At 30.3% G+C, this 14,996-nt stretch overlaps 1 protein-coding gene across 16 annotated transcripts in view; it reads right to left on the bottom strand.

The window, feature by feature from the left end:
* Positions 1 to 14,996, bottom strand: part of shi (dynamin-1 shibire) — a 27,556-nt gene extending 12,560 nt beyond the window's left edge. For 2 of the 16 annotated variants that reach the window (XR_016141117.1, XM_089083962.1), the window contains exons 1-16: positions 14,215 to 14,976; positions 12,470 to 12,543; positions 11,673 to 11,822; positions 11,381 to 11,584; positions 11,112 to 11,304; positions 10,804 to 11,013; positions 9,845 to 10,044; positions 9,594 to 9,739; positions 9,323 to 9,480; positions 7,548 to 7,574; positions 5,979 to 6,150; positions 5,595 to 5,840; positions 4,909 to 4,920; positions 4,424 to 4,630; positions 3,865 to 4,040; positions 3,107 to 3,232 (exon numbers count right to left, since the gene is read on the bottom strand). Coding sequence is in view for 13 of the 16 variants with exons in the window: in XM_089083962.1 (XP_088940088.1) it covers positions 3,107 to 3,232; positions 3,865 to 4,040; positions 4,424 to 4,630; positions 4,909 to 4,920; positions 5,595 to 5,840; positions 5,979 to 6,150; positions 7,548 to 7,574; positions 9,323 to 9,480; positions 9,594 to 9,739; positions 9,845 to 10,044; positions 10,804 to 11,013; positions 11,112 to 11,304; positions 11,381 to 11,584; positions 11,673 to 11,822; positions 12,470 to 12,543; positions 14,215 to 14,378 (2,465 nt within the window). In the remaining 3 variants the exon portion in view is untranslated. Of the gene's footprint in view, positions 1 to 105; positions 2,778 to 3,106; positions 3,296 to 3,750; positions 4,041 to 4,423; positions 4,631 to 4,908; positions 4,921 to 5,594; positions 5,841 to 5,978; positions 6,151 to 7,547; positions 7,575 to 9,322; positions 9,481 to 9,593; positions 9,740 to 9,844; positions 10,045 to 10,803; positions 11,014 to 11,111; positions 11,305 to 11,380; positions 11,585 to 11,672; positions 11,823 to 12,469; positions 12,544 to 14,214 lie in introns of those variants that run through there. The other 14 variants (XM_089083960.1, XM_089083959.1, XM_089083961.1 and 11 more) reach the window with 13 other exon arrangements.

Genomic DNA, 14,996 nt, shown 5'->3' with positions numbered 1-14,996 from the left:
CCCACACCCACCCACACACACACACACACACACACACACACACACACACACACACACACACACACACACACACACACACACACACACACACACATACATACACACACGGTATATTTTTTAACGGCTATAAGAAAAAAATAACAAACATTATAAGAGGTAGAGAGAAATAGAGATAAATTTTACGATATTTCTTTGTGTGGTACAACGCTTTTGTCAGTAAAGAATCTTATTCGAAACAAGCTGGATTCATTTTAACTACTTTCCCAACAGCATGACATTTTCCCATCTTTCTTATTACTGCTGACGATGCATTCGACATTTTACTCAATTGGAGCTGTATATCCGATGCAATGAAACATGATATCAAATATCATAATATTTATATAAAACTCACTCTTCAATGAGGGAATGCTCTTTATAATCAATGCAAAGCTACTGTCGATCACATTATCAGGTTCTGGTAGACTTTCCAGGATAGACTGGATACAAATACATCATTTTAGAAGGAAATAGTTTTTTTAAATTCATGAACGGAGACTACATACGAGTTTCCACACTTTCACACAGTGTGAAAATAACAATGAAATCGGATTAACTGCATTAATCTCTATGTTAGAATCTATTTTGTTTTCTTTTTTTTACATATATATGTGTGTATATACTGGAATATATATATATATATATATATATATATATATATATATATATTCCAGTTCTGAAGTCATTTAAATATATTTTATTGCTTAGTTAGTGATTTTGAGAAATACTATAATTAAATTTTCTAAGACATCGAAGATAATATTGTACAAGTAGATATAATATTTTAATATTTTATATATATAATATTATACATCAGATTATATAATATTATATACATTTATATTTATAATATACTTTTATATATATATATAAAATATATATATATATATATAAAATACAAATATATATTTCCACATGATTGTTACTTCCTACGCAAAAATATGCACACAAATCCAAATGTTATGTACACATAGATGGTGTACGAATTTACCTCCAAAGGCATAATCGTTAGTCAAATTCATGGAACACCATGCACGAGAAAAAGAAAGATAAAGAAGAGATGTAACAGGATCAAATTAGCGATTATTCTGCGGATTTTGTTATAAAGATCTATTAAAAATAAAGAAAATACAAATTAGTTCATTCTCAACCCTGAACAGTCTACCATCTACTTTCTGCCGCAACTTAAATGAATATCCATGTACAATATATCATTAGGGTACAACTCGGAAAACTGGAGATATTTATTTACTTGATCTTGAACGCATCCATCAGCTCGTTCACGGCGGCCTGCGCTGCAGCCTGTGTCGCAGCTTGTGTCACCCTCTGTTGTAGACCACCCCCTCGACTAAACACATCACGGACACCCAGCTTTGACTACTAATCTCACTCTTGCAATTTGTTTCGAGGACATATATCATATGTTTTTTTATTTTGTTAATAAATATTAACTTATGATGCATGTCTCGTGTACGAAAGCGTGCATAATGCCTTTTCAAATGCGTATTCGAGATAAAGTAACATTAACGATGTAATACGTAACTTTGTAATAATAGTTATAAAAACATATTTTGTAACGATATTTGTCCGATATTAAAAGGCAGCTTTTACTGTTAGACTAAATTTGTCTTAGCTCCCGTTTATAAATATGTAACAATTATATTTGCATTATTTTTCTTGCTTTTGATAAATTGTAATGCAGGCACCGACATATTTGTCCATAAATAGTAATTGACAAGTTTCGGATTATTAGATTTTATATAAAATATTTGGATAATAAGAGACGTATAAAGTAGAAGTGCTATGCGATTAAAAAGCTTTGAAATAGCATTAAATACGGTTTAATGCTGTAATGTTTATACATGAAATATGTACGAATAATAAATACGACTGATAGAGAAATTGATAGATAACAGATTCCGAAGATCGTCATTTCTCATATCTGGTCACATTTTGTCAAAATGTCATGCTGTTAGTAAGTAAATAAATGATTATCTATCTACTATAAGAACGCAAAGTCCTTTATTTGACAATATTTTCAACGATATATACATATATGATATACAGTTTCATCAAGGTAATTTACAATCAAACATGTGTGATTTGACTATGTATATTATATATATATCTCCATTTTCTAAGAACAAGCAGATATTGTATCTTCGGAAATATTTAGTATTGCACGGATTTCACGTGCTAGTGGCGTTAAGGTATAATTACAATTAGAGGTGTTAATCTTCTCGTGTCACAAGTAATATTATACATAAAATATTTATATTCTATGTATAATTATGTATATCTATATATGAATTAGGCTAAAAAATTGTTACACTGTGTTCAAGCAATATAAATATTGAATAATAGAAATAATATCGTAGAGAAGAATAAGATAGTTATTCTTATCCTTTCTCAAATCTTAATCAATCACTTAAAAAATATGTCGTTGTTGTGTGTTACGCTGATGAAATGCACTAGAGGAATTGCTCGACATTTGGAAGCTCAATTAAATTCCAGAAACACAAAAAAGTGCAGGACTTATACAATTAGAATTCTCGTGTTATTTTTACACTCCTACTTAATTAACATCAATCTTATAATCTCTGATAGTATACGTAGTAACATTATAGGAGAGAAAAAAAAACAGTGTTTTTGTGTAAAATATACTGTCTATAATGCAACGGATACGATATTGATTAGTAGCGAATAGGCGAGTTAGTGCGAAGACTTATTGTCGGCGCCTGCAATAGAAAGTGAAGTTAGCACCCAAAGCCCCAATCACAAAAGCTAATGCTTAATATAGTTGGGCAAGATTCTCGAGGAAAGCTGCGAACTTTACGTTCACGTCTGTATACCGCTTTCACGTCTTTATTGCATCATTATACTTCGAACACACAATCAACAAGGAACGTTATGGTGTGACTTGAAATTCGATGTGCGCATAGCATGGGCGTAAATAATTGCGATCGATGATATGATAAAATTGCGATATATTTAAGATCTAAGATTTTTTTGTGATAATAAATGGAACTTCAAGTAGTTTTAATTTTTACATAAATTTTATACTCACGAGGGTATCATAGGTGGAGGTAGGCCAGGATTTGCTCGAGTTGGTGGTGGTCCACCCGGACCAGGTCTATTAGGAATGGCTGGCGCCGGCCGACCGCTTCCAGGTACCGGTGGTGGGGCTCGTGAGCTAGAAATAGGTGGTGGCTGTGTCACTCCGCGTCTTGGACCACCAGGAGATGGTGGCGATAATCTAGAACGTATAGTACGTTTATAAACGGTTTATAATCGGCTTTTACATCGTTTGGGCGCGTCAAATAATTTCTTCCAAACGATTAAACAAAAGAAAAGTTACGAGTAATATACATTAAAGATTATCGTACAAAATCTCTATTTTAGGATATGGCACAGTCCATATAAATTTTTAATATTAATACTTGAAGATATACAGATAAAACAATATGACATTGAATATATGAAATATTGATTAAATCGAAATATTAATAAATATCGGAATATTAATAATTAAATTTTAACAATATTTTAATGTAGCTTAATATTGTAGGTTCAAGGGAAAATCTACTCATGACAAAAGCATGCATATGAACATGATGTATTGTATATTAAAACATTTGGATTTTTTTTCTTGATAATGTTATTCGTTAAAAAAAAATTAAAGATAAATATGTTATATGTAAAAAATCTTACCCAAGACTGTGTCAACGGTGTTCAAATGTATGGCAAAGCAGACGGTACAAAATATAAGGATGATAAATTAGTAAAATGCGCGATAGACCGTTTTAGGAATAACATAAAGGTTACCTTGGATTGTCGCCGGATACTAGCCAATCGTTCTTCACTGGTGGTGGTACTGGAGTTGAAACTGTAGCCATGGAAACATCTCCGATGATACGAAGGGCTTCTTTACAAGCGTGATACATGCGTAACATCTCTTCTCGTTTCTGCGCCTCTTCAGGAGATTCTTCCATCATTGAAGCCTGTAATTATATATACATATATATATTATATATTATACACATATAAGCCGTATAAAAATTTTTTAAATAACGATATACGAAAATATAAACAGAAAAGTCCAACAAGATAATGCATTATATATTCAAAACTTGAGTTCATTAAAGAATTGTAAATACATTTCTTCTAAACCAACTCAAATAAAGGAAAAAGGATGAAAGGAAAGGAGCAGGACAAGGACACTTACGATTACAGGATTATTGAATATCGTCAGAGTATTTATTTCATCTTTGGTTGACTAGGAAATAATGCAAAAAATTAATCTATAAATTTTAAAAATAAAAACCGGTTTTGCAATAAATTGTCATGTAAGTATAATACATATTGTTTTAACTTAATGTTTTACCTGATCGCCACTTGCATATAGATGTGCCAATAATTCTCCATTAATGAAGTCTTTAGCGTTGTTAATAATAAGATGCATAATCGTCTTTGGAACTAAATCACGTGTAGTTTTCGTGACAATCTTCATGTAAGAATCAACTAAATTCCTGATAGTTTCCACCTGACGCTCTAATTGAGGATCCATCGATGATTGACCTTCTGTTCCACCCTGCAAAAATAAAAATGATATCATTTAAATTCTATATAATATATATTTTCGAAAATCATTTTCAAACAATTTAATAATTAAAAAAAAAGTTATTAAATAACATTCACAATATTATAAGCATAATAAACTAATGTGACGAATATCGATCTATGGAATATAAAATATTAAATAACATATTCTGTAGTGTTAGAATTTTCTGCAGTGTGCTTGATTGAGGAGGTGTCCGGTGTTCATGTAAGTGTCGTGCGCTTTATAATTGAAAACACGATTGTACCAACCTCATATCCTTCCTTTTAGTCGATTCAAATATAAGACAAAAGATAAACGATTACTATTATGCATTCAATGAAAATGTTATTAATTTTAGAAAAGGTTACAAAGATCCCATGCATTCTGCACAGATATTTAAGTATAATTAACAATAATTAGAACGCAAATTGCAATGAAAATTGTATTTGTATAAAATAATTTTCATATAAAATAATGTCATAAATAAATTGTCATAGTCCAATTAGACATATACATAATTGGACTTAAAATTATGCAAAATTTAATACTAATTTTGCATGTATATTCTAATTCTATCTTAATTATGTTCATAAAAATAAAGCCAAATCTACTTTTTTTTTAAATTTTCATTTTGTTAGTTGCTCTTAACAACTCAGATTATCACACAATTAAAAAATTAAAAACAAACTCTCATTTTATTTTTTACTAACTCACCCTCTGCTTATCCTAAAATAAATTAAAATGAATTCTAATAAATATAATAAATTAATCTTGTTGTAATATAAATTAAAGATAATATCGTTTTCTTCATATTAGATATAGATAAAATTATTATAAATCAATTTTTTTAAGTAAACGTTTTACTAAATAAACTGATAAGACATAACAAATATTTTTATCATGACGATACATACATATCATTGTTTAATCATGTTTCAATCAACAATGAACTCACCTCTCCTTCGCCATTTGCTTGTTCTGTTGATTTTTCAGGATATACACCAGCCCTTAGGAATGACGCCTTCCAGGAGTCAACATCATCTTGAGTTTCACAACTCAACTCCAGTTGCTTGTAATCTTTATAAACATTTCTTCCTTCTGGATTGAATAACGCAAATAAATGACGTCGCGACATGAAACCTTGTTCTAAATCACGTAATTTCAGTCCATCCAGAGGCAACATGTACTTCTTCTCACGTTCCTTCATACATAAAAATATAGCAGATTAAGCATTGTTCTTAGATATTAATAGTTCTGCTTTAGTACAAGATATTACAATTTTTAATTCAATAATTTTTATCCAATTTAAATAGTTGAATAAACTATAAATAATATTTACTTCTTCATCCTTGAACCAGGAGATACTCTCTGATGTTAAAACAAACCAATAATCTCTCGAGCCACCCTTCATAATACCGAGATTATGTATGCACATATAGCCTTTACGAATTACTTGGTTGCCTAATGTATGTCGTCCAGATTTAACGGCGTTCTCCGAGGATTGCTGGGCACTGTAACATAAACGATAATATATAATAAAACATCAAATAAAAGACTTATTTACCTAATTGTAAAAATTGTTGCCATCAAATCTTACATTAATTAGTTATAACTAAAAGAAAACAGCAAGATCTTAGCATCCATGTTTTAAACAAATGTATCGTAGAAAGAAACTAAATTTGCTTATTACAAAATAGCTTACGTTACAAATTTTCGATAATATATATGCTATTATATAGAGTTAATATTTTTATTTTATAAAGAGAAATATAGATAATATATACAGAATAAAGATGAACAGTACTTTGTGCTTTTATCTAATAATCAATTTATACATTTATTTGGAGAAAAAACCCACTGAGAAAATCTTTACCTTAGAATGAATATAAGATATCAGAATTATTGTGTGTGTGTATTGCCATGTATTGCTTCATGCGTTTTATGACATATAACGTCATATAACATTTTCTAAGCGCATATTTGCTACATAAAACAAGAACCAGCTAAAAATAACATTAGCGCATCATATCATATATAGTGTAGCTACCACTTAGATAACATTGCAACAATAATTTTTTCAATATTGTGGTGCAAAAAGCAATTATGAAAAATTGATTGCATAAGCGCATATTACATCCATTATAAAACAGATTATAAGTGATGTTGCTGTATGAATTGCAAAAATATCTAATATAAAATAATATGGATAATGCAAGTGATGTAACATATTTTAATTTACGAATTAATAAATCTTTGATACAACTTAAAAGCAAAAAGTTTTTATCTTAATTTAAAATAAAGCAAATTTATAATTTGCAAAAAAAAAAGTAACTTGAAATAGTAACAGACAATAACTTGAAATAGTAATGTAAAAAAAAAAATTAAAAATTTAAGATAGAATAATAAGAACGTGCTGCATCCTACAATTTTTATTTAATTATGCAGAATTTTTAATGGTGTATTAAATTTAATAAAAAAATTTAAATTACAGCATAATTTTCTTGAATCCGATTATTTTTATTAAACGTGAATGCAGAGTTTTTAAGAAATCAATTCAAACTAATTTTTCATTATATGTAATATAAATTATATAAGATTTTTGTTAAATGCAATGGTACTTAATTAGTGTATCAATAAATTTAAATTATAGTAAAATATATATAAAATATATATATATATATATATATATATATATACATACTATTTATATTTAAATATTCAGGATATAGATAAACACAATATCAAGTTAAAGACTACTAAAGTTTGGCTTATAATATATTAGTATTTCAACTTAAAATAGAAGCAGTAAGATATCAAAAGAAGGATAAGCATAAAAAAAGAGCGTGAAAATGGAAAAGGATAAAAATGTAGTGTAAATTTTTGTTGAAATGTACTTTAATATTCTTACCTTGCATTATGGCTACTGGCTGCAGCGCTGCCGATATAATTAAATCATTTTTTTAATTGTGAAGTTTGAAGAAATTGATAATGAGAAAAAAGAAATACATCTCAGGATAAAGCCATATTACTTTGATTAGGGTAAGGCATACATAATTTCATAGATAGATATATAAATTTATGAAGTATATGTCGTAATTTTGTCATTTAATTATATTTCTTATTAATTTGTATACAATTATATATTAAAGTGAAGAATTACGAAAATGTAAAGTTTTGCACGGAATGTATACCTTATCCTCAATAACATTACAAATAAAATGAAGAAAATTTATGACATTTTAATCTTCAGCAACATCATTATTGAATTTATATAAGCCTATTACTTCTTCAGTTATACGCTTATATTTATATTATTAACATTAGCTATTTAAGTATCTAATGTAATTTTGTAAAACTATTTTTTATAATTAATTTTCAGAGACATTATAATTTATCGTAAAAGATCAAAAACATGAAATAAATTACATAGAAATGCTTATCATCCTAATCCCATAACAATACAAATTTGATCTACAAAGAATGTAATATGCAAATGCATTTCCATATTCTTAATAATTTGAGAAATTATTTCTTTAACATAAATTATTAATATTCTATAATTTATCACTCAATTTTAAATTTTAAATATTTTTAATTTTATTCAATGTTTAAAGATATCTCTGAAAATTTTATAAATTGTAATATGCGATTGCATTTTTCATTATAAACAAAATAAAAAATTAATCATAAATAATTAGCAGAAATAGACTAAGATAATATTAATATTACAAAAGCAAATATATGGATGAAAATTTAACATATTTAAATATGATTTTAGCATAGTGTCATACAAGTGTACATCGAGTAGAAATAATACTACAGAAGTTATTGCTTGTCAAATTCTAGAGCGGCCTGTGGCCTTGAAAGGACGAGCTGAGAATATTAGCGTGATCATAGATTGCTATGTGAGCTGATTTTAGCAAGACATGCATTGACTGTGAAAATAATGCGCTGATAATTTGAGTAAAAAAATAATGGCAAGCAAACAAATAATGTGACATATCAATCACGTGTAGTACGATTTTCTTTCAAAGACATTTAAAATTTTAGTTGTTTTACTTAAACTTTTAGAAAGAACTTCTTAACAAATTATTTTTATAATTGTTTATATTCTAATAAGCACTAAGCAAGCTGTATGTGTGATTTATTGCTTTTAATCTAACACTTGTATCTTAAATTTATAAATAATTTTTTTATAATATAATAATACTGAAGAGAGTTTTTTTAAATATATTAACTATTTTTTCAAATTTTATAGAAATAAATATGTTCTATAAAATGGACTTCTATAAGATATGCTTCATTATATGAAATAAGAAATATATTATATACAGAATATATTAAAAACTTTATAGAAATTCTATAATGCAATACACGTGAATTCATATATTGCTATCTTTTCAACTAATATTTTTTCAACTAAAAGCACTCTTTTGAAACATACATCTTTGTCTAAATACTATAACAACGTCTCTTGCTATTTAATAGCTATATTAAATTTAACTTAAAAGAAGAAAATATGTCAGCAAGCAAACAAAAATAACATGTAGGAACTAGATGTATTAACTTAAGAAAACTAAAAGTTTCTGACTACTGCTCACTTTTGTATAAATAATAATTAAATCTAAAAAAATATGTAAAAAATATCTAACAAATAATGTAAAATGTTGAACAATTACTTACTTTGCAAAACCAATGAAATCTTCATGATTCGTATTCATATATGCAAGTTCACAATCCACTAGCAAAATTAGCTGCTCTTTACACATTTGTTCACGCTGCCTGATGTGTGTCGTTATGATACGTTCCGTCTCTTCTCTTAGTCTGGGATAACGTGACATCTATAATTCATATAAAATATCGACATATATAAAAATCATGTTATTTTATATTTTATCATTAGACTTTGATAAGTTTCTTATCTTTTATTATATCACAATTACTATTGACTTACCCTATCTGTACAAATGCGTACAACATTACTAAGTTCTTGCACAACTAAATCTACACATTTGAGACTTGGTTCTTTAAGTCTGTTTATTTGTTTCTTGACTATTGCCTCAAAAGCCATGTCTGGAGTGAATAATCCTACCCTGATACCTATTGTATTAAAACTTCATTAGTAATTTGATATGATAAATCTATATTTTTTTTTCTTATAACTTAGATTTTTGTCAATTAACAATAAAATTAAGAGAAACTCACCATGTATATTTCTAATGGCAAAAGCGATTTCTCTCCTTAATTCTTTTTCATCAAATTCCATTTTAACAATTTCGAATGGGAAACGTTCGTGGAAAAGTCTATTGATCTTCGCGCCGCCACTGAGTTCATTAGTATTAATTTGTGCTGAACCTGAACCTTCTATAGTTCTCTCAAAATCTGATTGAAGCTGCTGTATCATCCTTAAAAATAATTTGCTATTAATTTGTGTAATATAACCTGCTAAAATAATATTAGTTATATGGATAGAGAGTCTTGATATTATCTACTATGTTATCTATCATTCACAAAATATATTTAAAATAATTTCTCATTGCATCACAATTTGCAAATCTATAATAAAAATATCATATATTATCTTCATAAAGATATATATATATATATTATATCATGTTATGTATTATATCATAGTATATAGTTTAAGTATTAAAATATTTTTTTGTTAACAGTTTTATTTGTTAGTTTTCTCATAGCAGAATAGTTTTATGCCATCAGATTATCTTTCACTCCTAAAAAAAAAAAAAACATTTGCAACCAGAAAAAAATTGCAGTTTTTAATTAGTCCAAATTTCATGCAAATGGCACGCTATTCTTGTTAAAGAAAACTAATGGAGAACACAAAGATACCTACATATACAATTGAATTGATCTGAAAAATAGAAAGCAAATAATCTAAAACTCCAAGACCCTCTACCCTCTATAAAATAAAAAATATTAGAAAAGATAAAAAATTATAATTTCATTTGCATGATTATTACTTCACAATGAAAATATATTATACATTTATTGAAAGAATTTTGACATATGTGTATATACATATATATGTGATATATTCTGCTAGAAGATATAAATTTGTGATTTTCACAACATATTTTATGAATGGAAGACAAGCACTGAGTATTGTAAATCAACATATTTGAAAATTCTGAATTTACACTTACTGTAACATAGCCTTTGTTTTGATTGCGGGATCATCAGGTCTGAAATGTTTGTATTGCTCGACATCTTTCTCTAAAGCTAGCTGCTGCTTTTGTAATCTATCTCTTAAAGCTGGCAAGGTATCCCTGATATGATTTGTTAATTGTTGATTTAGAACTCTCTGTAAATATGGTGTACCTAACCTGTCTGCTAAATGACGATAAGCTGGATGGCTAAAAAAAAATAAAACAAAAGTTATATCATCAGAAAAGAAAAGATTAAACTATAGTCTTATAGTAATTTTTTCAAAAATTTTTCAAAGATTAGATACCTGAGGAAAAACTTTCGCTCAGCAGCTAAAGCATTTTTGATATCCTTCCGTCCTTCTATATCTTTTTGACTTCTATTGACGACACCAATGTAACCTCTTCTCAATGGCAACAACTTATTTTCCAAAATATCTCTCGCGTCAGTGCCATCATCCATGAGATCCAGTTTAGTAATAACACCAATTGTACGTACACCTTGCAACATTGTGTTAAATTAATGTCTAATTTTAAAGAAAGAATTAACAATGACATTGTATGTCTAATTAGATACCTTGTGGATCTACTTCTTTAGCAAGTTTCAGAGCATCACTGTTGGCTAAATCAGTATTGGCTGGTGTAACTGCCAATATAAGACAATTTTCACGTTTAATAAACTGAAAGATCATGGCCTTAATTTGGGATTCTATATCTACTGGCTGATCTCCGATTGGTACTTTTGTAAGTCCAGGCAAATCGATTAATGTCAAATTTAGAACTACAAAGATAAATATATGTTAGTAAAAAATAATTATCATTTCCTTTAGAAGCAATTCCTTTAGAAGCAATTTTTTTATCATACTAACCGTTGGGTGAATATACTCTGAGATTAATTGGTATATTAGAAATACCCTTGTTACTTCCAGTCACCCTGTCTGTTTCTGCTTCGATTTCCTTCCGTACCTCTTCAAAATCCACAAACTTTTTACCTTTGCAATGTAAAAACTCTGCAAATTCTGTAATGTAACAAAGAAAATAAATTGTTTCAACATCCAACATCAATTCCTGTTACTTAAAAAATGGAATAATCAAACAAAAATATTGAAATAATATTGAAATAATATTTCATATATTTTAATATCTATTATACTTATTCTGTTTGGATGCAGCTAATTTAGAGCTTATCATAATTTTAGGCTCGGGAAGTGATACAGGAAGTATGATAACTCGTTGTCAAAAGTTCAAGAGGCAAAGTAATTTAATTACTCTAATATTAATATTTATTGTTATTTATTGTTTTATACAATAAAATGCAAAAGTTAATAAATATTTTTTTATAAATTTAATCAACACATAAACAAAATATTCATAATAAAAAAAATATTTAAGGAAGGTCAAATAGAAAATGACACTTAAATGCATTAAGCATTAATGCGATCCTTGCTTAAAAGGAAAATATTTGCCATGAGTGTGAGTCAATAGGTTAACAAGATGATATTACGAGCATATGAGAAGTCTACGTTTTATAAATCAATTCTTGCTCTTAAAAATAGAGATTTCACAAGGGTATTATCAGATCTAAAAGATAATTTTGTACTTCAGTTTAATTATTGTATAAATAGCATAAAAAATAATGTAATATATTTTATACATTATGACTCACCAGTTGTGCTGTTAATCAGTTGTAAGATGAGCGGTCTCCTTGTCACAATACCTGAACCTCTTGGCAAGAAGTCTCTGAAAAAGAGATATATTCTTTGTTATAATCAACTTCAATCAACATTATATAGATATAGACACATTAAAATTAATGTGTATATATACAATACGCTATTCGAGAGCACTAATTCAATGAAATAGTTGTAGATGATATGTAGTATATAGATAATATGCATTCGAATTAAATATAGTCTAATAGTGATAACAATCATTTATTTCATGATATCTTTCTTCTCTCTGTTTATGATACGCATATTCTCTTATCTCTTTATGATACATTCTTTGTGGTACACACATAGAAATTTGTTTCTACTTTCTTTAATATAAAATTACAGATTTATATCAATTTTTTGCAAAGCCAATTCTGATATTCAATATAAGATCTAGTCTAGTTGAACTAATATATACATACATTGTAAAATAGATATATATTTAAAATTTGGCAAAAGAGAAAAAGTTTTAATGCAAATCTAAAGCATAAAGAGCAGATTTATAATATGACAAGAATGTCTTGTACAAGATGACAAATTAACTGCTATAACAATAATTGTAAAATCATTTCAAGAATTATAAAAAAAATATATATGTAAAAAAGTTTCATTTTATATATATATATATATATATATATATATATATATATATATATATGTATAAAATTTCATTTTATTTAAATATATCGTATGTTAAGTAAGCCGGATAAAATTCAACATAAAAATCATATCTAGATTGAATTACTATTCCCCGGCTATTTTTACTTCAATTGACATTTTATATTTTTATATTGGTCATCATTATATATTGATATTATGCGTAATCGCAAGTTGTGCAAGTTTAATCGACGTCAGAAACGACGTGAATGACGAGAAGCGTTCGCTACGTGAACGTAGTCCCGTCGATTTTGCGCATGAACAGGCGCTTCTGTATTCTCCGACGAGGACGTCGCGAAGAAAACACTTGACAGGTCGTCTTGTGGGCGTTCTGACGTCGCGATTCCGTCGTTCGTGCGTTTGCTCCGTACGCGTTGCTTTACGCCACGTATATCGCACATGAAACGATTAACTGTCAAGCGGTTCCCAATGATGATGATGATGATGATGATGAAAATGATGATGATGATGATGATGATGATGATGATGATGATGATGATGATGATGATGAAAATGATCATAATGACGATGATGACGATGACGACGTCGCGGCGAAGTCGAAAAGCCGCGTGCGTTCCGCCACGCCTTAGGACTTACGTCCACGACGACGTAGACGTCAGCGCGAAATCGAAATAAAAGAGTTCGTAAGAATAACTGCGTTATGCATTTTTTACATTCGAGATAAAAACATGCGTGGAATTCGGGGGCGGAGAGAGCACGAAAAAGAAGCAGGGAAGAAAAGAACATATTAAACAGATTCGGAAAGGAGATCGGTGGCGGTGATGTTCATTGATCGCATTCGATCGAGCCTTCGAGTGCCAGGTAGAGTTAACGATCAAGATAGGCAAAGAGAGGAAGGGCTTCGATATATCGTTCGCGTGCGAAAAATTCTCTTTTTTTACAAGAGACGAAGACTTTTTTCTTTTTTCTTTTTTCTTGGAACAAGAATGTAACATCTCTTTCGGAATCCGTCCGAGGTCGTGAGAGGAGGAGGTAACCGAGGAGAGATACTCGATTGTACGTCAGCCCTCGAGATACTCACTTGCCGACGAAATTCTCGAGCACGGAGCTCTTGCCCGCGCTCTGGCCGCCCACCACCGCGATCTGCGGCAAATCGAGCTGCATATGCACGCCGAGTTGTGTGAACGCATCCTGCAGCTTGTTCACGATCGGGATCAACTGTTCCATACCCGCGTTGCCCGCCATCCTGCCGCCGGACTCGCGTAAAGCCGCGTTACAACGTTCGTTGACACACGCACGCACGCACACACACACTCACACTCTTTTTCTTCTCTTCCTTCTTTTCCACAGTTGTGATTCCGCCGCGCTCGCGGATCACGTAGAGAGCCTCGTTGCTCTTACCACCGCCAGCACACGCACGACCGCCCGAAGAGGGTGGCTGACGGAGACGAACAACTATCCGTTACGAGGTCCAAGCGTGCACTAAGCAAGATGGCCGATTTCCGCGAGAGCCGACCACTCGCGCGCTCCGCCCGCCCAACTGGCCGACACAGCTCTTGTCTCTTCCGCGGCAAACTTCACCGCATCTTTCCCGTCGCAATGGCGGCGACGGCGGCGACGGCAGCGACGGCGGCGGCGGCGGCGGTGACGTGAATCGCTCGATCTCGCATCGGTTTCTCTCGCTCGCTCTCCCGGCGCGGCCGTGCGCGCGTGATGATAACACGAATGCTAGCGCGCTAGAGAGAGCGATTTGAAATCTCTCACCCGTTCTGAGGAACGAGCGATGAGATCTCGGAACGACGGCGACCACGGATTCACGGCGCCTGCTCGCGGAACGGTTTAATCGATAATCGAAGCGTGCGC

This window comes from Pogonomyrmex barbatus, unplaced genomic scaffold (genome assembly GCF_055798465.1).
Source record: "Pogonomyrmex barbatus isolate J1 unplaced genomic scaffold, ASM5579846v1 scaffold8, whole genome shotgun sequence".
Lineage (NCBI taxonomy): Eukaryota > Metazoa > Arthropoda > Insecta > Hymenoptera > Formicidae > Pogonomyrmex > Pogonomyrmex barbatus.
The sequence above is the reverse complement of the archived record's forward strand: the minus strand, read 5'-3'. Positions and strand labels throughout refer to the sequence as shown.